At 44.6% G+C, this 26,542-nt stretch overlaps 1 protein-coding gene across 3 annotated transcripts in view; it reads right to left on the reverse strand.

The window, feature by feature from the left end:
- The window catches only part of FBF1 (Fas binding factor 1), a 206,207-nt gene that overhangs the window by 164,635 nt on the left and 15,030 nt on the right, over positions 1-26,542 (reverse strand). Inside the window, exons 1-3 of one of the 3 annotated variants that reach the window (XM_069752052.1) lie at positions 8,655-9,185; positions 7,750-7,791; positions 5,981-6,065 (exon numbers count right to left, since the gene is read on the reverse strand). In XM_069752052.1, coding sequence (XP_069608153.1) covers positions 5,981-6,065; positions 7,750-7,791; positions 8,655-8,916 — 389 coding nt within the window. In that variant the 5' untranslated portion in view covers positions 8,917-9,185. Of the gene's footprint in view, positions 1-5,980; positions 6,066-7,749; positions 7,792-8,654; positions 9,186-26,542 lie in introns of those variants that run through there. The other 2 variants (XM_069752053.1, XM_069752054.1) reach the window with 2 other exon arrangements.

Consider the following 26,542-nt stretch of genomic DNA (forward strand, 5'->3'; position numbering starts at 1 on the left):
TTTTTGTCACAGGCACAAGATCTCAGGTTTTATTTTCCTTTAGTATACACCCCTGAGATTTATAAGAAAGTATGTGGTCAGTGCTGGGCATGATGACAACAACTGCGCCAACTTTAGAGCTCAGTCGGCCTATTTGCAAAGTAGGTGAAGGGTACAAGACTTATGTAAAAATACCGGCGACTGCTGCGTGTTGACTTCCTCAAAGTGGTCGATGTTGCGGCTGCTGCTCCGACCGCCGAAGGTCGTCTGGCAAGCGAGGGACGCACCGCGGTGGTCACTGACAAGGCGGTAAATCCGGGAGCCCCAGTGGGACGTTAATGAAGGCAGAGGAGGCGGAGCCCGGCGCGCAGTGTATTACGTGACGGCTGAGAGGCGTTTCTGTCCAGGGGAAAAGACATGCCCCCAAATCTGTTTCAAGGTATCAGGGACAAATTATAAAAGCGATTATTTCAGCAGTGGCAGGGACCCGAACTAAAAGAGCCACCTTGACAGAATGCAGCATAAGTGCTGCACAAGGTGGCTCTTTTAGTTAAAAATGCCTGGGGGGAGGGGGGGTGACAGGTTCCCTTTAAGTATACCATATAGCTGTAGATAAAAAAAAAAGTCATGGACTGTACATCCAAATGTTATGTATTGATGTAATCTGGCAAAGTAAGGATTTTGATCAAAGTGTATAAGGCCACCATCACATCATGGTCACAAATGTATAGGTCTCTACTCTATTGAGTGTAGTGCTGTGTGGTGGCCACTGCACCTGCAGGGATATCCAGATAGGTGTCACAGATCCACTACTGCCAGGTAATGCCACCTTTGGCTCTGGGCCACACCACTCCACAAAACATCACCCACAGTGACAGATGCTTAAATGGGTATTCCCATATTGAAGATCCTAAGTATAGAAACCGTTTGGGAGACGCAGCCAGTTTTAATTGTTTTGCATACATTTGTTTTACTTATGTTCCAAGTGTCAAAACTTTTGCAGGATGGGACGTTAAATGACTTCAGTTCATATTAACATATTGAAAAAATGGGGGGGGGGGGAATCCAAACGGGATGAAATTCAAAATAAAAACAATAAGTATGCCATTGTTTTTCGGGTTTTGTCTTTACAACTTTTCCTTCTTTGTAAAAATGACCTGGCAACTCTGTTCCATGAGTGAGTAGTGTTATGGTGATACTAATTTTGTTTGTTTGTTTGTTTTACTAGTCAACAGACAATCAAATAAACTTGAGAAAGAGTTTGACTTCAGTCGTTTTATTCTGAGAACCATAACTACCGTATTTTATTTCATGGCCGAAAGCGTTTTAGGAGACCTTCTTCTTGTGGGCTGATCCCCAACTGTTATTAGTAATAATACTAATTATTATTATACAGCGTTTCTGAACCCCCGTTTCCGACCTCTGTAATGCCACTATCAAAATTAAGAGGCTCGACTGCTGAAATCAGAACTAGCTCCAATTACATTAGTTAGTCTTGAGTGCTACAGTGGTTTGCGAAAGTATTCAAACTCCCCCTTAGCATTTTTGGGGTTTTGCTACCTCCCAACCTGGAATTCCACTGGTTTTTTTTCATCAGTTCAAGTACAAAAAATGCCTACAAGGGTGAACATGTGGTTTTCTTTTTATTGTGAAGCAAACAACAAATAGGACAAAATAACTGAAAACTTCAGTGTGCATAACTATTCATCCCCTAAAGTCAGTACTTTGTAGAGCCCCTTTTGCAGAAATTACAGCTGCACGTTGCTTGGGATAAGTCTCTATAAGCTTTCCACTGGGATTCTTGCCTACTCCTCATGGCAAAACTGCTCCAGCTCCTTCAAGTTAGATGGTTTCCTCTGGTGAGCAATCTTCAAGTCTGACCACAGATTCTCAACTGGATTAAGGTCTGAGCGTGACTAGGCCACTCCAAAACATTTACACATTTCCCCACTCGAGTGTTGCTTTTAGGCTGTGTGCACACGATGCGGATTTAGTGCGGATCCGCAGCGTTTTTTTCCACGCAGAAACGCTGCAGATCCGCAAAGTGATTTACAGCAATGTAAATCAATAGAAAAAAAAATGCTGTGCTAATGGTGCGGAAAAATCAGCATGAAAAACGCTGTGGATCAAAAGAAGTTGCATGTCACTTTTGTGCAGATCTGCAGCGTTTCTGAACCATTCCATTATAGAAGTCTGCACTGGTAAAAAAACGCATGAAATCCACACAAAATCCGCATAAAAAAACGCACCAAATCCGAATAAAAAAAACGCATCAAATGTGCACCTGCATTTTCTGCCAGGAGATGCGGATTTTGCGCAGAAAATTCTGCACCCCAATCCGCAACGTGTGCACATAGCCTAACAGTATGCTTTGGCTCATTGTTTGCTTGGAATGTGAACCTCTGTTTCAGTCTCAAATCACTGACAGACAAACAGGTTTTGCTCAAAAATATCCCTGTATTTTGCACCATCCATTTTCCCCTTAACTTGGACCATTTTCCCTGTCCCTGCTGACGAAAAACATCCCCACAGCATGATGCTGCCACCACCGTGTCTCACTGTGGGGATGGTGTTCTTGAGGTGATGTGATGTGCTGTGTTTGGCTAGGCGCCAGACATAGCGTTTACCTCGGTGGCCAAAAAGTTCAATTTTGGTTTCATCTAACCACAGCACCTTCCTCCATACATTTGGGGAGTCTCCCACGTCACATGGTACACAAGTTGAAAAAAAGAGCTAGGTCCATCAAGTTTAACCTTTCTCCAACAATTGTACATTCTTTTGGCAAACTCAAAATAAGCTTTAGGCCTCTTTCACACTTCCGTTTTTTACAATCAGTCACAATCCGTCAAAATGTTGAAAAGACGGATCCTGTGCAGATTGTAAAAAACGGATGCACTGGGTCTGGTTTTTTTACGGATCCGTCGAGGCTATGTGCACACGTTGTGTATGCATCTTCGCCGCGTTTTCCCGCTGCAAAAACGCATACACAACCCATGTTAAAACTAATAATTAAAAAAAAAAAATTGTGATATTATTACCTTCCGGCGTCCCCCGCAGCCTTCCCGATGCTGCCGGCAACTCCCGTTCCCAGTAATGCCTTGCGAGACAATGACCTGTAATGACGTAGTGGCCTCAAGAAACCGCTACGTCATCGGGTCATTTCGCAAGGCATCACTGGGAATGGGAGCTGCCGGCAGCATCGCGACCATCGGGAAGGCTGCGGGGGACGCCGGAAGGTAAGAATATCACAAATTTTTTTTTTATTATTATTTTTAACATTATATCTTTTTACTATTCATGCTGCATAGGCAGCATCAATAGTAAAGAGAGAGAGAGAATTTCCCTGACGGGAAATTCTTCCGCGCATGCTCAGTTTCAAAAGACGGCATCAGTCGCTGGATTCCTGTTTTTGACAGTCAGCGACGGATCCTGCGTCCATGGGCTTCCATTATAGCCAACGACGCGCAGCGCAGGATCCGTCACTGAGCGATTTTCCGAAGTAAAGAAAAAATGTTCCTATGAACGTTTTCTCCGCCCGACGGACAGCAATTTTACGACGGATCCAGCGCACGACGGATGAAACGTGTGGCCATCCGTCACAATCCGTCGCTAATACAAGTCTGTGAGAAAAAAACATATCCAGCAAAAACATTTGCTACACATTGTGATGGAAAAAGAAAGACGGAAGTGTGAAAGATGCCTTAAATACAAAAATTGTGAGTAAAGGCTTTTTTCTGCCCACTCTTCCATAAAGGTCATCTCTATAGAATGTACGGCTTATTGTGGTCGCATGGGCAGATACTCCTATCTCTGCTTGGGTATTCTGCAGCTCCTTCAGGGTGAAGGCCCCTTCACATTAAGTGACGCTGCAGCGATACCGACAACGATTCGGATCGCTGCAGCGTCGCTGTTTGGTCGCTGGAGAGCTGTCACACAGACCGCTCTCCAGCGACCAACGATGCCGGTAACCAGGGTAAACATCGGGTAACTAAGCGCAGGGCCGTGCTTAGTAACCCGATGTTTACCCTGGTTACCATGCTAAAAGTAAAAAAAAAACAAACACTAGATACTTACCTACAGCTGTCTGTCCTCCAGCGCTGCGCTCTGCTTCTCTGCTCTCCTCCTGCACTGACTGTGAGCCGGAAAGCAGAGCGGTGACGTCACCGCTCTGCTTTCCGGCTCACAGACAGTACAGGAGGAGAGCAGAGCACAGCGCTGGAGGACAGACGGCTGTAGGTAAGTATCTAGTGTTTGTTTTTTTTTACTTTTAGGATGGTAACCAGGGTAAACATCGGGTTACTAAGCGCGGCTCTGCGCTTAGTTACCCGATGTTTACCCTGGTTACCAGTGAAGACATCGCTGGATCGGTGTCACACACGCCGATCCAGCGATGTCTCCAGGGAGTCCAGCGACGAAATAAAGTTCTGGACTTTGTTCAGCGACCAACGATCTCCCAGGAGGGGCCTGATCGTTGGTCGCTGTCACACAGAACGATTTCATTAACGATATCGTTGCTACGTCACAAATAGCAACGATATCGTTAACAATATCGTTATGTGTGAAGGTACCTTTACCCTTTGGTCTCTGTGCTGCCTCTCTGATTAATGCCCTCCTTGCACGGGCTGAGAGTTTTGGTGGTCGGACCACTCTTCGCAGGCTTGTTGTGGTACCATGTTCTTTCCATTTGATGATAATGAATTTGACGGTGCTCTGGGGGATCATCAGAGATTGGGATTTTTTTTTATATAACCCAACCCTGACTTGTAGTTCTCAACAACTTTGTCCCTGACTTGTTTGGAGATCTCCTTGGTCTTCATGGTGTTTGGTTCGTGGTGCCTCTTGCTTAATGCTGTTGCAGCCACAGTGGACTTTCATAAAAGGTGTGTATATACTGATACATCATGTGACACTTAAATTGCACACAGGTGGACTTCCTTTCACTAATTCACTAAGTATGTGACTTATGAAGGTAACTGCTTGCATTAGAAATTTTTAAAGGCTTCATAGAAGAAGGGGTGAATACATGTAATGCACATGCCAATTTTTAGATATTGGTTCCCATAAATTAATTTATGCTTATACCTTTCTCACTTCACCAACTTAGACTATTTAGTGCTGATTAGTGATGAGCGAATATGCTCATTACTCGAGATTTCTCGAGCATGCTCGGGGGTCCTCCGAGTATTTTTTAGTGCTCGGAGATTTAGTTTTTCTTGCCGCAGCTGAATGATTTACATCTGTTAGCCAGCATAAGTACATGTGGGGGTTGCCTGGTTGCTAGGGAATCCCCACATGTACTTATGCTGGCTAGAGATGTAAATCATTCAGCTGCGGCAAGAAAAACTAAATCTCCGAGCACTAAAAAATACTCGGAGGACCCCCGAGCATGCTCGAGAAATCTCAAGTAATGAGTATACTCGCTCATCACTAGTGCAAGGTGGCTAAGTGGTTAGCACAGCAGCCTTGCAGTACTGGAGTCCTGGGTTCAAATCCCATCCAGGACAACATCTGCAAGGAGTTTGTATGTTCTCCCCGTGTTTGCGTGGGTTTCCTCCGGGCACTCCGGTTTCCTCCCACATTCCAAAGACATACTGATAGGGAATTTAGATTGTGAGCCCCATCGGGGACAGAAATGATAATGTGTGCAAACTGTAAAGCGATGCAGAACATGTTAGCGCTATATAAAAAAAAATAAAGAAAAAAAGATAAAGTGCTGATGCACCACACACAAATCGGATTACAAAAATATTTAAACACAGGTTGTAATGTAACAACATAGGGAGAAAGCAGGTGTTTGAATACTTTCGCAGCCACAGTAACTGTATAACAGAGCAGATACCCACACTGTATGAAGCAGGCTCCCATTCCAAATAAGCAGTGAGCACGTCTGTCATACATGGGTAGTGGATGTTCCAAATAGGTCAAAGAAATGTCTATCTGGTTGACCCCTGACTCGGATTGTTTCTATTTCTAAAGAGTAGGTATACTTTAAGTCACTCACTTTTTGGTGGTGCTGGATAAAACAGACCGATTTCTGTTTGTAGAAGCCAAAGATGGCGCTCTTCGTTGTCTCGGAGGAGATGGATCTGAAATCGCACAAATAAATACAGCTTTGACTACTTCACCACAAACATTAATTATACACAAAGCCTCATGTATTATATCATGAACAAGTTGGAGTTGGATTCTTTTGTTGGGATTAGATATCTGAATCAATGGGCATATTTTAATATTACCATATATATCTGTTGACAACCTACTGATTTGGCTGCCTGCAGGCCAAGCTAGAATTGTGGTATTAATGTCACTTGCATGTGACCTCTATGTGTCCCTATGGAGAGAGAACTCACACAATCATGCCAGAATTTTTTCAGATTGTCAATAGCAACCTTTATAAAACATTGAGGCTACTTGAAAGCTGTGCTCATGCCACTGCCGTACTATAACTTAGAGAGCCTGTCACATGAAAAAATAAAAATAAAAATCGATTATCTTGCAGATATGGGGTTAATCTGCAAGATAATAGCCCCACTGCCAGGAGGAAATTAACTTTATTCCTCCCGGTAACATTCAGGTTTCAGTCACCGCTCTGTGTATGGTGAGTGGCGGTTGTAACCACACCCCCTGGAGTGACTGACAGCCAGCCCTAATGCAGAGCCGGCTGTCAGTCAGAGCCGGCTGTCAGTCAGAGCCTGGGGCGCGGTTACAGACACCACTCTCTACACAGAGCGGTGACCGAAGCCGAGCCGGCACCACCCCCGTGACTGAAACCCATACGCTGCCTGGAGGGATAAAGTCAATTTCCTCCCGGCAGTTGGGGTCTAACTGACGGCGCGAGGCATGTTCACAACGCTAGTTAACCCTATATCTGCAGGTTATTAGTGTTTTTTCACGTGACAGGTTCCCTTTAAAAGGCTATGTACACATTTTTAAGCTGTTTATTTACTTTCTAAATGTGACCTTCTCTCACTGTTAGGCGGAATTCACATGTCCAGTTTTCACGTTCTGTGTAAGAAAGGTGATTTCCTCACCGGCGAGGGTCTCCTGACCCAAACACAACAGCTTTATTTATGCCTATGATGTAATATTCCTCAGGTGAGGAAACCAACGGTCAGTCCGTGCACCTTGGTCAGTACTCGGACTGCGAGACATGGAAATATGAATCCAGCCTTATAGATGGTAGCTAAAAAGGGGTTGCACAGTGATCTCCACAGCCTTGAAAGAGGAGAAAGCAAGTACAGTTTCAGGGAGGGAAGAGAAAGTAGGCTATAGATAAGAAAAAAAGCAGATGAAGAGAAAAGGAGTGCAGAACAGAAGCTGAGCTGATGTATGAGTTAATGATAACAACAGCACCCTATATACATACAGTCTTCAGCTCCTCCCAGCACCGCACTGGTCTCACACCGCCATTTTGCGACCCCCATCTTCTGACTAACCCAAAGTAAGAGGTTACGGTCGCAAGCTCTCAATGCAAGTCTATGATAGCCTCGTTCTGGCTCTCATAGACTTACAATGAGTTGTGACTTTTGAATCACGCCAGCAAACACTGGAACCATCTGGCAGGCCACAAACAGCTGGAGACCGTCAGGAGCGCCGCCGAGTATAGATGGAGGCGGTGGCTGGTAAGTATGAGACTAAGGGCAGGGAACTTAGATTAGAAGCACCACTCTGGCACTGCAATAAAAAAAACAATGGAGTGGTGCTTTAACTGAAAAGTAACCACTAACTAGTCCTCTCATGGAGCCTTATGTTTCTTAGCAGTCTACTCACCATCATCACCAAGAAGGTCTCCAAGGACATCATCAATAGAATCTAAAAGGTGATCGGAATTATTGACTCTTCTTGCAAATAACATGACATTCATAATATTAATACAGCAAATTATAAAATCAGAATGCTAAACACAAAAAAATCAAAACAAATCAGCATTTAGGCTATGTGCACACGTTTAGGATTTTTTTTGCATTTTTCGGCTGTTTTCCGTGGGAAAAACGCTTAAAAAACGCATACATAAGCATCCCATCATTTTGAATGCATTCTGCAATTTTTGTGCACATGATGCGCTTTTTTCCACGAAAGAAACGCATCGCGGTAAAAAACGCAGCATGTTCATTAATTTTGCGGATTTTTCGTGTTTTTCCTGCTATTGAATGCATTGCATTGGGAAGCTCCGGAAAAAAACGCGTCAAAAACGCACGGAAAAAAAACAGATGCGGATTTTTTGCCGAAAATGTCCGGTTTTGATCAGGAAATTTCTGCAAGACATCCTGAGGTGTGCACATAGCCATAATCACAAATTTAAGCATTCTAAACCGTACATTCAATTTTCGTTTTTGTGTTTGCAATTTTCCGCATCTTTATGTCCACATAACTACATGAGGGCTTGTTTATTTACAGCCACTGGTAAGCATTTTACTACATACAGGGAACATACATAACTGACACCTAAAGTGGGGAAAATAAGTCATACACTGCCGATTTTGCAAGTTTTCCCACCTACAAAGAATGGAAAGGTCTGTAATTTGTATCATAGGTACACTTCAACTGCGAGACAGAATCTTAAAAAATCCAGAAAAGCACATTGTATGATTTTTACATAATTAATTTGCATTTTATTGCATGCAATAAGTATTTGATACTATAGAACAACAGAACTTAATATTTGGTACAGAAACCTTTCTTGCAATTGGAGTTCAGATGCAGTTCTTGACCAATTTTGCACACACTGCAGCAGGGATTTTGGCCCACTCCTCCATACAGATCTTCTCCAGATCTTTCAGGTTTCGGGTCTGTCGCTGTGCAACATTGAGTTTCAGCTCCCTCCAAAGATTTTCCATTGGGTTCAGGTCTGGAGACTGGGCCAGTCCAGGACCTTGAAATGCTTCTGAAGGAGTCAATCCCTACTTGCCCTGGCTGTGTGTTTCTGGTCATTGTCATGCTGAAGACCCATCAATGACCTTTCTTCAATGCTCTTACTGAGGCTTCCCTTCAATTCGGTGCAGTCATCCTGTCCCCTTTGCAGAAAAGCACCCCCAAAGTATAATGTTTCCATCATGCTTCACGGTTGGAACGGTGATCTTGGGGTTGTACTCATCCTTCTTCTTTTGCAAACACGGCAAGTTGAGTTGATACCATAAAGTTCTATTTTGGTCGCATCGGACCACATGCCTCCTCTAGATCATCCAAATGGTTATTTGCGAACTTCAAACGGGTCTGGACATGTGCTGGCGTGAGCAGGGGGACCTTGCGTGCCCTGTGGGATTTTAATCCACGATGGCATAGTGTGCTACTAACGTTAATGTTTGAAACTCTGATCCCAGCTCTCTTCAAGTCATTGACCAGATCTTCCTGTGTATTTCTGGGCTGATTCCTCATCTTTCTCAGAATTATCCTTACCCCACGAGGCGAGATCTTGCATTGAGCCCCAGACCGAAGAAAATTGATAGTCATCATTGTTGGAGCATAATTATGACATGGTGGGGATATCCGAAACGTGGCTGGATGAGAGCCTTGACTGGGCTGTTAACTTGCAGGGCTATAGCCTGTTCAGAAATGACCGTACAGATAAGCGAGGGGGAGGGGTGTGTCTGTATGTAAAATCGTCCTTAACCCCTTACCGGCATCGGACGTACTATACCGTCCGATGCCGGCTCCCCTGCTTTGATGCAGGGCTCCGCGGTGAGCCCGCACCAAAGCCGGGACATGTCAGCTGTTTTGAACAGCTGACATGTGCCCGTAATAGGCGCGGGCAGAATCGCGATCTGCCCGCACCTATTAACTAGTTAAATGCCGCTGTCAAACGCAGACAGCGGCATTTAACTACCGCTTCCGGCCGGGCGGCCAGAAATGACGTCATCGCCGACCCCCGTCACATGTCCGGGGGTCGGCGATGCGTCTCCATTGTAGCCATAGAGGTCCTTGAGACCTCTATGGTTACTGATAGCCCGTCGCTGTGAGCGCCACCCTGTGGTCGGCGCTCACAGCACACGTGCAATTCTGCTACATAGCAGCGATCAGCAGATCGCTGCTATATAGCAGAGCCGATCGTGCTGTCCCTGCTTCTAGCCTCCCATGGAGGCTATTGAAGCATGGCAAAAGTTAAAAAAAAAAGTTTAAAAAAATGTGAAAAAAATAAAAAAAACATAAAAGTTTAAATCACCCCCCTTTCGCCCCAATCAAAATAAATCAATAAAAAAAATATCAAATCTACGCATATTTGGTATCGCCGCGCTCAGAATTGCCCGATCTATCAAATAAAAAAAAGTATTAACCTGATCGCTAAACAGCGTAGCGGGAAAAAAACTCGAAACGCCAGAATTACGTTTTTTTGGTCGCCGCGACATTGCATTAAAATGCAATAACGGGCGATCAAAAGAACGTATCTGCACCGAAATGCTATCATTAAAAACGTCATCTCGGCACGCAAAAAATAAGCCCTCAACCGACCCCAGATCACGAAAAATGGAGACGCTACGAGTATCGGAAAATGGCGCAATTTTTTTTTTTTTTTTTTTTTTTTTAGCAAAGTTTGGAATTTTTTTTCACCACTTAGATAAAAAATAACCTAGTCATGTTTGGTGTCTATGAACTCGTAATGACCTGGAGAATCATAATGGCAGGTCATTTTTAGCATTTAGTGAACCTAGCAAAAAAGCCACACAAAAAACCAATGTGGGATTGCACTTTTTTTGCAATTTCACCGCACTTGGAATTTTTTTCCCGTTTTCTAGTACACGACATGCTAAAACCAATGATGTCGTTCAAAAGTACAACTCGTCCCGCAAAAAATAAGCCCTCACATGGCCAAATTGACGGAAAAATAAAAAAGTTATGGCTCTGGGAAGGAGGGGAGCGAAAAACGAACACGGAAAAACGAAAAATCCCCTGGTCATGAAGGGGTTAAAACCCATCCGGCGTGATAATATAGGTGAATTTAATGAAAATGTAGAGTCCCTGTGGGTGGAGAGAAGTGGAGGGGGAAAAAATAATAAATTACTGATAGGGGTTTGTTATAAATCTCCAAAAATAATGGAAGCAATGGAGAATATCCTCGTAAAGCAAATAGATGAAGCTGCGACTCAAGGAGAAGTCATTATTATGGGGGACTTCAACTACCCTGAAATAGATTGGGGAACAGAAACCTGCAGTTCCAGCAAAGGTAATCGGTTTTTGACAACTATGAGAGACAATTACCTTTCACAACTGGTTCAGGACCCAACAAGAAGGGGGACACTGCTAGACCTAATATTAACCAACAGGCCAGACCGCATAGCAAATATAAGGGTTGGGGGTCACTTGGGAAATAGTGATCACAAAATAATAAGTTTTCATGTATCCTTTAATAAAATTTGTAGTAGAGGGCTTACAAGGACACTAAACTTCAGGAGGGCAAATTTCCAACGGATGAGAGATGATCTTGGTGCAATTAACTGGGACGATATCCTGAGACACAAAAATACACAAAGAAAATGGGAGACATTTATTAGCATCCTGGATAGGACCTGTGCACAGTATATACCATATGGGAATAAACATACTAGAAATAGGAGGAAACCAATATGGCTAAATAGAGCTGTAAGGGGCGCAATAAGTGACAAAAAGAAAGCATTTAGAAAATTAAAGGAAGTAGGTAGTGATGAGGCATTAAATAAATACAAAAAATTAAATAAATTCTGTAAAAAGCAAATCAAGGCAGCAAAGATTGAGACAGAGAGACTCATTGCCAGAGAGAGTAAAAATAATCCTAAAATATTCTTTAACTACATAAATAGTAAGAAACTAAAAAATGATAGTGTTGGCCCCCTTAAAAATAGTCTGGGTGAAATGGTGGATGAGGATGAGGAAAAAGCCAATATGCTAAATGACTTTTTTTCATCAGTATTTACACAAGAAAATCCCATGGCAGACAAAATGACTAGTGATAAAAATTCCCAATTAAATGTCACCTGCTTAACCCAGCAGGAAGTGCGGCGGCGTCTAAAAATCACTAAAATTGACAAATCTCCGGGCCCGGATGGGATACACCCCCGAGTACTGCAGGAATTAAGTACAGTCATTGATAGACCATTATTTTTAATCTTTAAAGACTCCATAATAACAGGGTCTGTACCACAGGACTGGCGTATAGCAAATGTGATGCCAATATTCAAAAAAGGGGACAAAAACTGAACTCGGAAATTATCGGCCAGTAAGCTTAACCTCTACAGTGGGTAAATTCCTGGAGGGCATTCTAAGGGATGCTATACTGGAGTATCTGAAGAGGAATAACCTCATGACCCAGTATCAGCACGGGTTTACTAGGGACCGTTCATGTCAGACTAATACATCCGAAAAAGAACAAAATAAAGCTATAGCCTTAAAATAACATTTTTATTATATAGATTAGAACACATAAAAAAACTTTTGTAGAAAAAATGACAAGATTGTTCTACAAAAGTTTTTTTACGTGTTCTAATCTATATAATAAAAATGTTATTTTAAGGCTATAGCTTTATTTTGTTCTTTTTCGGATGTATTTGTTTCATATTAAAGCTGCCTTTTCTAGGCATGATTTCTTTTTGAGGTTACTGTTATTTTCTGTATCAGTTACAGGTTTTCTTCTACGTGCCAGGATGGACTATAAAGCGAGGGACAAAAACTGGCTCTCTTGCGTTGATACGGTATTCTGTGGAGACACTGTGCACTTTAGTACTACTGAGAATGGGCATAAAACTGAACTAAGAAATACATTAAAATACCTTCTTAAAAAAAGAACCAGGACATGGTGGAACAAGGCCTCCCTGGAAAGCTATCTGGCCAAGGGCTTAATACCAAGAGGACTGCGTGTCCGTATTATGCCCTCCTTTCCTATTGAGGATACTACCTTTAGAACAAGATGGGAGGTATCCTGCACCTCTTGTTCTAAATCCTTGATGGAACTCCTAATAGGGAATAACAAAAAAACCCTTGACAAATTGGACACTGACATCGAATCCACACGCTCTAAACTTCTTGACAACCTTCCTTCGACGGAAATTGAAGCCATTAATAAGGACCTTGATAACCAATTCTCTATATGGGAAAAGGAGGTCAAGGAAGTGAAGGCCAAAAAATTTCAAAGAGATCTGAGTGATTTTAATAATGGCACTATTTACAAATGGCCATCGGATGGGAGGCGCGAACGGACCCCCACACGATCCTCCTCTATATCATCTACCTCTTCACGAGAAAGTGGCAGCTCCCACCAGCGTGCATATAATCTACACAAAAATAACCCGGTTAAAAGGAATTACACTCCTGTAAAATCCTATGGACGACCTGGTAATACTCCCTCTTCCAAAATGCAGGTAATTAATTTATCCAATATTATCCTTTCCCCATCTCAAATTGAAGTTCTCAGCCTGGGCCTATCCTTTTCACCTTCATCTTCCTTTGATCCCTTCTCAGCCACCAAAGACCTCCAGCTCTTTGCCCGCAAACCTGCATTCCGGGGAAAACTGGTCTGAGGATGAGTTACGAGCCATTGCTATTCTTGAGGAACTCAGTGATGAGTCACCAGATCCGAAACCCGCAGGTAAATTTTTTCCCCCTATCCCCAAAAAATTCCCACCACTTAATCTATTCCCCAACATTGAACTTTTTGTTAAACTTGTCACCCAAGAATTCGAACGAATTAAAATCTCTGGGGCAAATCGCAATCTAACTCCTCCACAAAGATTAGCCCTCTCCGAGCTAAAAAGCCTGAAGGGAGTAGTGATCAAACAGGCTGATAAAGGGGCAACGTGGTGGTCTGGCCCACACATATGTACGAGAGGGAAGCCTTCAGGCAGTTAAGGGACACTACCTGCTATAAAAAATTGACATTCAATCCTTCAGTCAAATTTAAAGGGGAACTGCAGGACATTTTGGACAGGGCATTTGACCAGGGCCTTATAACCAGAGACCTCAAGAATCATTTAATCCCACTATACCCCAAAATGGCCTGTATATATTTTATACCCAAAATTCATAAAAATACTAATAACCCTCCAGGACGCCCCATCGTCTCCGGTAACGGCAATTTATCAGAAATTATCTGTAAATATCTGGACTACCATCTCAAACCCCTGGTCGCAGATCTTCCATCATATGTCAAGGATACCTGTGATGTCCTCAGAAATATTTAGGGCATCCCCCTGGATCCTGACATGTGGCTGGTAACTATGGATGTGGAATCCTTGTATACCTCCATTTTACACCGGGATGGTATCAGGGCCTCAAAAATTTTCCTTGACATGTCAGAACACCAGCCGGACTTTGTGGATTTTCTTCTCTCTCTCCTTAGGTTTGCTCTTGAACATAATTTTTTTATTTTCAAACAGAGTATCTACTTACAACAACAGGGGACCGCGATGGGTGCGGCTTTCGCATCATCGTACGCGAACCTATTTTTGGGTATGTGGGAGAGGGAGATTTTCTTTTCAAAACCTGTGGCACACATCGAGCGGGTCTTGTTCTGGGCCTGCTACATAGATGATATCCTCATGGTGTGGCAGGGCCCAGAGCGGGACCTTTTTGACTTCATTAACCTGCTAAACGATAACAAATAAAATATCAAACTGTCGCACAAACACAGTCAAACCTCTATTGACTTCCTGGATATCCAAATTTCGGGCTCGCTGGGTGGCTATCTAGAGACCAGCATACATCGGAAGGAGACTGCTGTAAACTCACTCCTTCATGCCTCCTCCTCCCACCCGCAATCCCTCATTTCCAGCATACCCATTGGACAGTTCTTGAGAGCAAGACGTATATGCTCAAACAATAAGAACTTCAACGAGCAGGCACAGCTTTTATCCACAAGTTTCCAGGAAAGAGGATACTCAAACAGGAGTATAAAGAGTGGCTTAAAGAGAGCTGAGAAGGCTAATCGTATAGACCTATTGAAACCGCGCACTAAATCCACCTGTGACACTCGAATACGGTTTATTACCACGTACAACTCCAACTGGCGTGACATGAAAACAGCTCTAACTAAATATTGGCCACTACTGAAGGTGGACCATACCCTCTCTAAACATATATCGGATCACCCCTCTGTCACTTACAGAAAGTCTCCCAACCTCAAGGACCAATTGGTCCGGAGTTACTACCCTGGCTCTACCCCGGATAAAGCATTTTCCTCTATAGGACCTAAATGGGGCTTCTACCCTTGTGGCGACTGTATCGCCTGCCCTAATATGCTGCGCTCAACGACCTTCAAATCTTGTGATGGCAAAACAACCTTTTCCATCACACAGCACATCACATGTAATACTATCGGGGTAGTCTATTATCTCTCCTGCCCCTGCCCTAAAATATATGTAGGCCTTACTTCCAGACCTTTGAAAACCAGAATTAGGGAGCACTATCGTGATATCATCAATGCCCGTGAAATTGAGGACCTAACACTCTTGAAATCCGTGCCGAAACATTTTAAAGTGGCACATAACTGTGATGCATCCCTTCTTAAGGCAATGGGCATAGACAAAATTCACATTGACACTAGAGGAGGAAATTGGAGGAAATCACTCGCCCAATTGGAAGCCCGTTGGATTTACAGGGTGGGATCGGTTCAACCAGCTGGTTTAAACGAAATTCTTAGCTTTGCCCCATTTCTCTGAACATTATATGTACTTTTTAGCTGTTTTATCATGATTTTAATATTTCTTCATTTCTTTTTTTAATAGATTATCATCATGATCTATTTATTCTCTTCTGCTACATTTCTCTCCATTCCGGACTATTATGGACATACATGGCATCCGGCTATCGGCATTTTAGAACTACAATGGGCTCCAGCAACAGAGATACATTCTATAATAACTGTAACATAATCATGTGGAACTATGTACTGTATTTATTTAATATTTTCTTTTTCTTTTTAATTATTTTTCTATTTTGTGACCTTTAAATATCATCTGGCTATGTATATATTTTTTAGCTTTGGTCCAACTCTTCTTTTTGTTATTCTTATGTTGTTTTATCCTATGACTTTTTCCATGATATTCAAATTTTGATATAAGTAAACCTTTTTATTGTACCACATAGCCCAGCACTTACCTCCCTGGTTTCTATCTTTATCTTTGCCCTTATTTGCATATAGGCTCGCTATTGGGTCTGTTTATTTATACACTTCCCCTTAGGGTACCCTCTCAACTTCCCCTTTATTCGGCCTTACACCAGAATATCTTTATTTTTATTTTTCTTTGTTCACAACTGGCCCTTTTATGGGTCTTGTTTCACTCTTATGTGTTATCCGTCTCTGTGCACATATTCATCATAATATTGCTTCACTTTGTCTTAGCATTACAGCTATACTCCTGTTCACCGCTTGCACTCTTATGCCTAGGAGCCGCCCATAGCCTTTTCAGCGGCGTGCGCTCCCACTGGGCGTCCTGCTTTGGCGTTGCTGGGGCAACGCGTCTAGCGTGGTCCGGCGCTGCCTCCCGGCTCCAGAATATCTTCATCTTTCATTTTTCACAACTGACCCTTTTATGGGTCTTGTTTCACTTTTACATGTTATCCGTCTCTGTGCACACACTTACTATAATATTGCCTCACTCTGTCTTAGCATTGCAGCTACATTTCTGTTCACCGCATGCACTCTTATGCTTAGGAGCCGCCCATAGCCTTTTCAGCGGCGTGCGCTCCCGCTGGGCGTCCTGCTTTGGCGTTGCTGGGGCAACGCGTCTAGCGTGGTCCGGCGCTGCCTCCCGGCTCTGACGCGTCGAGCGGGGAGGAGCGCCGATATCACATGACGCTGAGACCCAGTGACGTCGGCGGATTCACCCGGCTGGAGCGCCGCCCCAGCCGCTGCCATTTACATCCTTACATGATAAAAGCTGCAAGCGTGTTTTACACACACCCCTCGTAAAAGCTACACGCGAAACGCGCGTCGGGGAATCGGTCCACGCTTTAAAGGTAATGTGCCTCCGCTACTGAGCGTTACTATTTTTTAAGGGTTTATATTGATTCCTTTCTATCCGGATCTATATGTTTTCCTGTTGCCACATTAGGCCATACACTATACTATGATAGTATATAGCATATAGTCCCTTCTACCTATGGGCACTGTGCATAACAGTCCTCTTTCATTTGCTCCTTTTTCATTACTTGGGCGAAGTGCACTATAGCACTTTATTATATGTACCTACCCTATAGAAGTGTCTTTCATACACTCCTGGTTGCACTCTGCACTTTTGCTTAACTGTTATTTAATACGCAACCCTTGGCAAAATTACTGTAAAAGTTTGGACCGACCATATTTGTTGTACATTGTGTCTGCACAGTATTTTTAACAATCTTGTCATTTTTTCTACAAAAGTTTTTTTACGTGTTCTAATTATATAATAAAAATGTTATTTTAAGGCTATAGCTTTATTTTGTTCTTTTTCGGATGTATTTGTTTCATATTAAAGCTGCCTTTTCTAGGCATGATTTCTTTTTGTGGTTCATGTCAGACTAATTTGATCAGTTTCTATGAAGAGGTAAGTTTCGGATTGGACCAAGGGAACCCAGTGGATGTAGTGTATATGGACTTTTCAAAAGCTTTTGATACAGTGCCACACAAAAGGTTGATACATAAAATGAGAATAATGGGGATAGGTGAAAATACGTGTAAGTGGGTTAAGAGCTGGCTCAGGGATAGGAAACAAAGGGTGGTTATTAATGGAGCACACTCGGACTGGGTCGCGGTTAGCAGTGGGGTACCACAGGGGTCAGTATTGGGCCCTCTTCTTTTTAACATATTTATTAATGACCTTGTAGGGGGCATTCAGAGTAGAATTTCAATATTTGCAGATGACACTAAACTCTGCAGGGTAATTAATACAGAGGAGGACAATTTTATATTACAGGATGATTTATGTAAACTAGAAGCTTGGGCTGATAAATGGCAAATGAGCTTTAATGGGGATAAATGTAAGGTCATGCACTTGGGTAGAAGTAATAAGATGTATAATTATGTACTTAATTCTAAAACTCTGGGCAAAACCGTCAATGAAAAAGACCTGGGTGTATGGGTGGATGACTGTTATGGACCTGGTGGTTAGGAGCACCCGGCATGACCTGATAGTTAAACTGACACAGGACAAGCTCTGGGATGTGGGAGCTCTGCTGACCGCAACCCCTAATCCTATCACAACACCTAGAAATAGCCATGGAGCGTTCCTGACTCTCCCTAGACGCCTCTTCACAGCCTAAGAGCCAGCTAGCCCTAGAGATAGAAAATAAAGCCTACCTTGCCTCAGAGAAATTCCCCAAAGGAAAAGGCAGCCCCCCACATACAGTGGGGCAAAAAAGTATTTAGTCAGTCAGCAATAGTGCAAGTTCCACCACTTAAAAAGATGAGAGGCGTCTGTAATTTACATCATAGGTAGACCTCAACTTTGGGAGACAAACTGAGAAAAAAAAATCCAGAAAATCACATTGTCTGTTTTTTTAACATTTTATTTGCATATTATGGTGGAAAATAAGTATTTGGTCAGAAACAAACAATCAAGATTTCAGGCTCTCACAGACCTGTAACTTCTTCTTTAAGAGTCTCCTCTTTCCTCCACTCATTACCTGTAGTAATGGCACCTGTTTAAACTTGTTATCAGTATAAAAAGACACCTGTGCACACCCTCAAACAGTCTGACTCCAAACTCCACTATGGTGAAGACCAAAGAGCTGTCAAAGGACACCAGAAACAAAATTGTAGCCCTGCACCAGGCTGGGAAGACTGAATCTGCAATAGCCAACCAGCTTGGAGTGAAGAAATCAACAGTGGGAGCAATAATTAGAAAATGGAAGACATACAAGACCACTGATAATCTCCCTCGATCTGGGGCTCCACGCAAAATCCCACCCCGTGGGGTCAGAATGATCACAAGAACGGTGAGCAGAAATCCCAGAACCACGCGGGGGGACCTAGTGAATGAACTGCAGAGAGCTGGGACCAATGTAACAAGGCCTACCATAAGTAACACACTACGCCACCATGGACTCAGATCCTGCAGTGCCAGACGTGTCCCACTGCTTAAGCCAGTACATGTCCGGGCCCGTCTGAAGTTTGCTAGAGAGCATTTGGATGATCCAGAGGAGTTTTGGGAGAATGTCCTATGGTCTGATGAAACCAAACTGGAACTGTTTGGTAGAAACACAACTTGTCGTGTTTGGAGGAAAAAGAATACTGAGTTGCATCCATCAAACACCATACCTACTGTAAAGCATGGTGGTGGAAACATCATGCTTTGGGGCTGTTTCTCTGCAAAGGGGCCAGGACGACTGATCCGGGTACATGAAAGAATGAATGGGGCCATGTATCGTGAGATTTTGAGTGCAAACCTCCTTCCATCAGCAAGGGCATTGAAGATGAAACGTGGCTGGGTCTTTCAACATGACAATGATCCAAAGCACACCGCCAGGGCAACGAAGGAGTGGCTTCGTAAGAAGCATTTCAAGGTCCTGGAGTGGCCTAGCCAGTCTCCAGATCTCAACCCTATAGAAAACCTTTGGAGGGAGTTGAAAGTCCGTGTTGCCAAGCGAAAAGCCAAAAACATCACTGCTCTAGAGGAGATCTGCATGGAGGAATGGGCCAACATACCAACAACAGTGTGTGGCAACCTTGTGAAGACTTACAGAAAATGTTTGACCTCTGTCATTGCCAACAAAGGATATATTACAAAGTTTTGAGATGAAATTTTGTTTCTGACCAAATACTTATTTTCCACCATAATATGCAAATAAAATGTTAAAAAAACAGACAATGTGATTTTCTAGATTTTTTTTTCTCAGTTTGTCTCCCATAGTTGAGGTCTACCTATGATGTAAATTACAGACGCCTCTCAACTTTTTAAGTGGTGGAACTTGCACTATTGCTGACTGACTAAATACTTTTTTGCCCCACTGTATATTGACTGTGAGTAAAGATGAAAGACACAAACGCAGAAATGAAACAGGTTTCAGCAAAGGGAGTCCAGACTTACTAAACAGACAGAGGATAGGAAAGGAATCTTTGCAGTCAGCACAAAAAACTACAAAAGACCACGCAGAGTGTGCAAAAAGACCTCCGCACCGACTAACGGTGCGGAGATGCCACTCTGCATCCCAGAGCTTCCAGCTAGTAAGGCTAAATCATGATATCCAGCTGGACAAGGCAACAATGAACAAATAAATACTGGCAGGAACTTAGCTTCTGCTGGAGTAGACAGGTCACCAGAAAGATCCAAGAGCGAACTGAACAAATGCAGGAACATTGACAGCTGGCATGGAGTAACGATCTGAGTGGAGTTACCGTATATACTCGAGTATAAGCCGACCCGAGTATAAGCCGACCCCCCTAATTTTGCCACAAAAAACTGGGAAAACATATTGACTCGAGTATAAGCCTAGGGTGGAAATGCAGCATTTACCGGTGAATTTCAAAAATAAAAATAGATCATTATTTCCCCATAGCTGTGCCATATAGTGCTCTACACCATTCATATTTCCCCATAGCTGTGCCCCATATAGTGCTCTGCACCGTTCACTGTGCCCCCTAGCTGTGCCATATACAGTGCTCTGCACCGTTCACTGTGCCCCATAGCTGTGCCATATACGGTGCTCTGCACCGTTCATTGTGCCCCCTAGCTGTGCCATATACGGTGCTCTGCACCGTTCACTGTGCCCCCTAGCTGTGCCTTATACGGTGCTCTGCACCGTTCATTGTGCCCCCTAGCTGTGCCATATACGGTGCTCTGCACCGTTCACTGTGCCCCCTAGCTGTGCCTTATACGGTGCTCTGCACCGTTCATTGTGCCCCCTAGCTGTGCCTTATACGGTGCTCTGCACCGTTCATTGTGCCCCCTAGCTGTGCCATATACGGTGCTCTGCACCGTTCACTGTGCCCCCTAGCTGTGGCCTTATACGGTGCTCTGCACCGTTCACTGTGCCCCCTAGCTGTGCCTTATACGGTGCTCTGCACCGTTCATTGTGCCCCATAGATGCTCCACATTAATCTGTGCTGCCGCTGCTACTGCTGCAATAAAAAAAAAAAAACACATACTCACCTCCCTTGATTGCAGCTCCCAGCGTCTCGTTCCGGCGCCTCCATCTTCCCGGCGTCTCTGCTCTGACTGATCAGGCAGAGGGCGCCGCGCACACTATATGCGTCATCGCGCCCTCTGCCTGAACAGTCAGAGAGCGCAGACGCCGGGAAGATGGAGGCGCCGGCCGGGAAGATGGATCGGCGCCCGGCGGCTGGAACGAGGACAGGTGAATATAACATACTCACCTAGTCCTGGCGATCCTCGCGCTGTCCCCTCCTGTCTTCGGCGCTGCAGCTTCTTTCTCTATCAGCGGTCACCGGCACCGCTGATTAGAGAAATGAATAAGCGGCTCCGCCCCTATGGGAGGTGGAGCCGCTTATTCATTTCTGTAATGAGCGGTCCCACGTGACCGCTGAAGAGAGGAAGAAGCTGCAGCGCCGAAGCCCGTGGGACGGCAGGGACAGCGCGAGGATCGCTGGGACTAGGTAAGTATACCTCAGCGCCCTCAGCCCCTCACCTGCCGACCCCACCGCTACCGTGACTCGAGTATAAGCCGAGGGGGGCACTTTCAGCCCTAAAATTTGGGCTGAAAATCTCGGCTTATACTCGAGTATATACGGTAAATAGAGCAGCCAACCAAAGGATAAATCACGTCACCTGTGGAAGGAACCTCAGAAGCAGCAGCTCCACTCACAGCCACCAGAGGGTGTCCATGGACAGAACTCGCCGAAGTACCATTCATGACCACAGGAGGGAGTTCGACAACAGAATTCACAACAGATGACAAACTCATATTCAGTGGCCAGTGTCAGGCAGCTGCTACAAAGGCAAATAAAATAATGGGATGCATTAAAAGAGGCATAGATGCTCATGAGGAGAACATAATTTTACCTCTATACAAGTCACTAGTTCGACCACACTTAGAATACTGTGCACAGTTCTGGTCTCCGGTGTATAAGAAAGACATAGCTGAACTAGAGCGGGTGCAGAGAAGAGCGACCAAGGTTATTAGAGAACTGGGGGGTCTGCAATACCAAGATAGGTTATTACACTTGGGGCTATTTAGTTTGGAAAAACGAAGACTAAGGGGTGATCTTATTTTAATGTATAAATATATGAGGGGACAGTACAAAGACCTTTCTGATGATCTTTTTAATCATAGACCTGAAACAGGGACAAGGGGGCATCTGTTGTGAACTGGTGATTCAGAACCACAATGGACCTGGTGGTTAAGAGCACACAAAGTGACCTGATAGCTACTAATAACATAGGACGAGCTCTGAGACGTGGGAACTCTGTTGACCGCAATCCCTAATCCTATCACCCCACACTAGAGGTAGCCGTGGAGCGCTCCTGACCAGACCTAGGCGCCTCGGGCACAGCCTGAGAAACTAGCTAGCCCTGAAGATAGAAAAATAAGCCTACCTTGCCTCAGAGAAATTCCCCAAAGGAAAAGGCAGCCCCCCACATATAATGACTGTGAGTAAAGATGAAAATACAAACACAGAGATGAAATAGATTTTAGCAAAGTGAGGCCCGACTTACTGAATAGACCGAGGATAGGAAAGATAGCTTTGCGGTCAGCACAAAAACCTACAAACAACCACGCAGAGGGTGCAAAAAGACCCTCCGCACCGACTAACGGTACGGAGGTGCTCCCTCTGCGTCCCAGAGCTTCCAGCAAGCAAGAAAAACCAATATAGCAAGCTGGACAGAAAAAATAGCAAACAAAAGTAACACAAGCAGAACTTAGCTTATGCAGTGAAGACAGGCCACAAGAACGATCCAGGTGAGAGCAAGACCAATGCTGGAACATTGACTGGAGGCAAGGAACAAAGAACTAGGTGGAGTTAAATAGAGCAGCAACTAACGACTTAACCTCGTCACCTGAGGAAGGAAACTCAGAAGCCGCAGCCCCACTCACATCCACCAGAGGAAGCTCATAGACAGAACCAGCCAAAGTACCACTCATGACCACAGGAGGGAGCTTGACCACAGAATTCACAACAGTACCCCCCCCCCTTGAGGAGGGGTCACCGAACCCTCACCAGAGCCCCCAGGCCGACCAGAATGAGCCAAATGAAAGGCACGAACCAGATCGGCAGCATGAACATCAGAGGCAAAGACCCAGGAATTATCTTCCTGACCATAACCCTTCCACTTAACCAGGTACTGGAGTTTCCGTCTCGAAATACGAGAATCCAAAATCTTCTCCACTATATACTCCAACTCCCCCTCAACCAAAACCGGGGCAGGAGGATCAACGGATGGAACCACAGGTGCCACGTATCTCCGCAACAATGACCTATGGAATACATTATGGATGGAAAAGGAAGCTGGAAGGGTCAAACGAAAAGACACAGGATTAAGAACCTCAGAAATCCTATACGGACCAATGAAACGAGGCTTAAACTTAGGAGAGGAAACTTTCATAGGAATATAACGAGACGACAACCAAACCAAATCCCCAACACGAAGTCGGGGACCCACACAGCGCCTGCGGTTAGCGAAACGTTGAGCCTTCTCCTGGGACAATGTCAAATTGTCCACCACATGAGTCCAAATCTGTTGCAACCTATCCACCACAGTATCCACACAAGGACAGTCGGAAGACTCAACCTGCCCTGAAGAGAAACGAGGATGGAAACCAGAATTGCAGAAAAACGGCGAAACCAAAATAGCCGAGCTGGCCCGATTATTAAGGGCGAACTCAGCCAAAGGCAAAAAGGACACCCAATCATCCTGATCAGCAGAAACAAAACATCTCAGATATGTTTCCAAAGTCTGATTGGTTCGTTCAGTTTGGCCATTTGTCTGAGGATGGAAAGCAGAGGAAAAAGACAAATCAATGCCCATCCTAGCACAAAAGGCTCGCCAAAACCTCGAAACAAACTGGGAACCTCTGTCAGAAACGATGTTCTCCGGAATGCCATGTAAACGAACCACATGCTGGAAAAACAATGGCACCAAATCAGAGGAGGAAGGCAATTTAGACAAGGGTACCAAATGGACCATCTTAGAGAAGCGATCACAAACCACCCAAATGACCGACATCTTTTGAGAGACGGGGAGATCCGAAATAAAATCCATAGAGATATGTGTCCAGGGCCTCTTCGGGACCGGCAAGGGCAAAAGCAACCCACTGGCACGAGAACAGCAGGGCTTAGCCCGAGCACAAATCCCACAGGACTGCACAAACGAACGCACATCCCGCGACAGAGACGGCCACCAAAAGGATCTAGCCACCAAATCTCTGGTACCAAAGATTCCAGGATGACCAGCCAACACCGAACCATGAACCTCAGAGATAACTCTACTCGTCCATTTATCAGGGACAAACAGTTTCTCCGCTGGGCAACGGTCAGGTCTATTAGCCTGAAATTATTGCAGCACCCGCCGCAAATCAGGGGAGATGGCAGACAAAATTACCCACTCTTTGAGAATACCCGCCGGCTCAGGCAAACCCGGAGAGTCGGGCACAAAACTCCTAGACAGGGCATCCGCCTTCACATTTTTAGAGCCCGGAAGGTACGAAACCACAAAGTCAAAACGGGAGAAAAACAGCGACCAACGAGCCTGTCTAGGATTCAACCGTTTGGCAGACTCGAGATAAGTCAAGTTCTTGTGATCAGTCAAGACCACCACGCGATGCTTAGCTCCTTCAAGCCAATGACGCCACTCCTCGAATGCCCACTTCATGGCCAGCAACTCTCGATTGCCAACATCATAATTACGCTCAGCAGGCGAAAACTTCCTGGAAAAGAAGGCACATGGTTTAATCACCGAGCCATCAGAACTTCTTTGCGACAAAACAGCCCCTGCTCCAATCTCAGAAGCATCAACCTCGACCTGGAACGGGAGCGAAACATCTGGTTGGCACAACACAGGGGCAGAAGAAAAACGACGCTTCAACTCCTGAAAAGCTTCCACAGCAGCAGAAGACCAATTGACCACATCAGCACCCTTCTTGGTTAAATCAGTCAACGGTTAAGCAATACTAGAAAAATTATTGATGAAGCGACGATAAAAATTAGCAAAGCCCAGAAACTTTTGCAGACTTTTCAGAGATGTCGGCTGAGTCCAATCATAAATGGCCTGAACTTTAACAGGGTCCATCTCGATAGTAGAAGGGGAAAAAATGAAACCCAAAAATGAAACCTTCTGAACACCAAGGAGACACTTTGATCCCTTCACAAACAAAGAATTCGCACGCAGGACCTGGAACACCATTCTAACCTGCTTCACGTGAGACTCCCAATCATCCGAGAAGACCAAAATATCATCCAAGTATACAATCAGGAATTTATCCAGGTACTCTCGGAAGATGTCATGCATAAAGGACTGAAATACTGATGGAGCATTAGAAAGCCCGAATGGCATAACCAGGTACTCAAAATGGCCCTCGGGCGTATTAAATGCTGTTTTCCATTCATCGCCCTGTTTAATACGCACAAGATTATACGCACCACGAAGATCTATCTTGGTGAACCAACTAGCCCCCTTAATCCGAGCAAACAAATCAGATAGCAGCGGCAAGGGGTACTGAAATTTGACCGTGATTTTATTTAGAAGGCGGTAATCAATACAAGGTCTCAGCGAACCATCCTTCTTGGCCACAAAAAAGAACCCTGCTCCCAATGGCGACGACGACGGGCGAATATGACCCTTCTCCATGGATTCCTTTACGTAACTCCGCATAGCGGCGTGCTCAGGCACAGACAAATTAAACAGTCGACCTTTAGGAAACTTACTACCAGGAATCAAATCGATAGCACAATCGCAATCCCTATGCAGAGGTAGGGCACTGGACTTGGGCTCATCAAATACATCCCGGTAATCCGACAAGAACTCTGGGACCTCAGAAGGGGTGGATGACAAAATAGACAGAAATGGAACATCACCATGTACCCCCTGACAACCCCAGCTGGACACAGACATAGATTTCCAATCCAATACTGGGTTATGGACTTGTAGCCATGGCAACCCCAACACGACCACATCATGCAGATTATGCAACACCAAAAAGCGAATATCCTCCTGATGCGCAGGAGCCATGCACATGGTCAATTGGGTCCAGTACTGAGGCTTATTCTTGGCCAAAGGCGTAGCATCAATTCCTCTCAATGGAATAAGACACTGCAAGGGCTCCAAGACAAACCCACAGCGCCTAGCAAACCCCAAGTCCATCAAATTCAGGGCAGCGCCTGAATCCACAAATGCCATGACAGAATAGGATGACAAAGAGCAGATCAAAGTAACGGACAAAAGAAATTTCGACTGTACCGTACCAATGGTGGCAGACCTAGCGAACCGCTTAGGCTGGGTTCCCATTGCGTTAATGGGAAAGCGCTAACGGACAGCGTTGCACGGCGAAATTAACGCGCACGCGCTAGCGACTCGCCGATGTTTCCTGGCTCGCAGCGTCCGAGGCGCGCCCGCGGTCCGTTCCCCGCTCTCGCAGATCGGGGACGTTACCGCGACCCCGGGACGCGGCCACATTAAATATCGTAGTTACTTACCGATAACGGTATTTCTCTGAACCCATGACGGCACTA

This window comes from Ranitomeya imitator, chromosome 2, assembly GCF_032444005.1.
Source record: "Ranitomeya imitator isolate aRanImi1 chromosome 2, aRanImi1.pri, whole genome shotgun sequence".
Taxonomy (NCBI): Eukaryota; Metazoa; Chordata; class Amphibia; order Anura; family Dendrobatidae; genus Ranitomeya; species Ranitomeya imitator.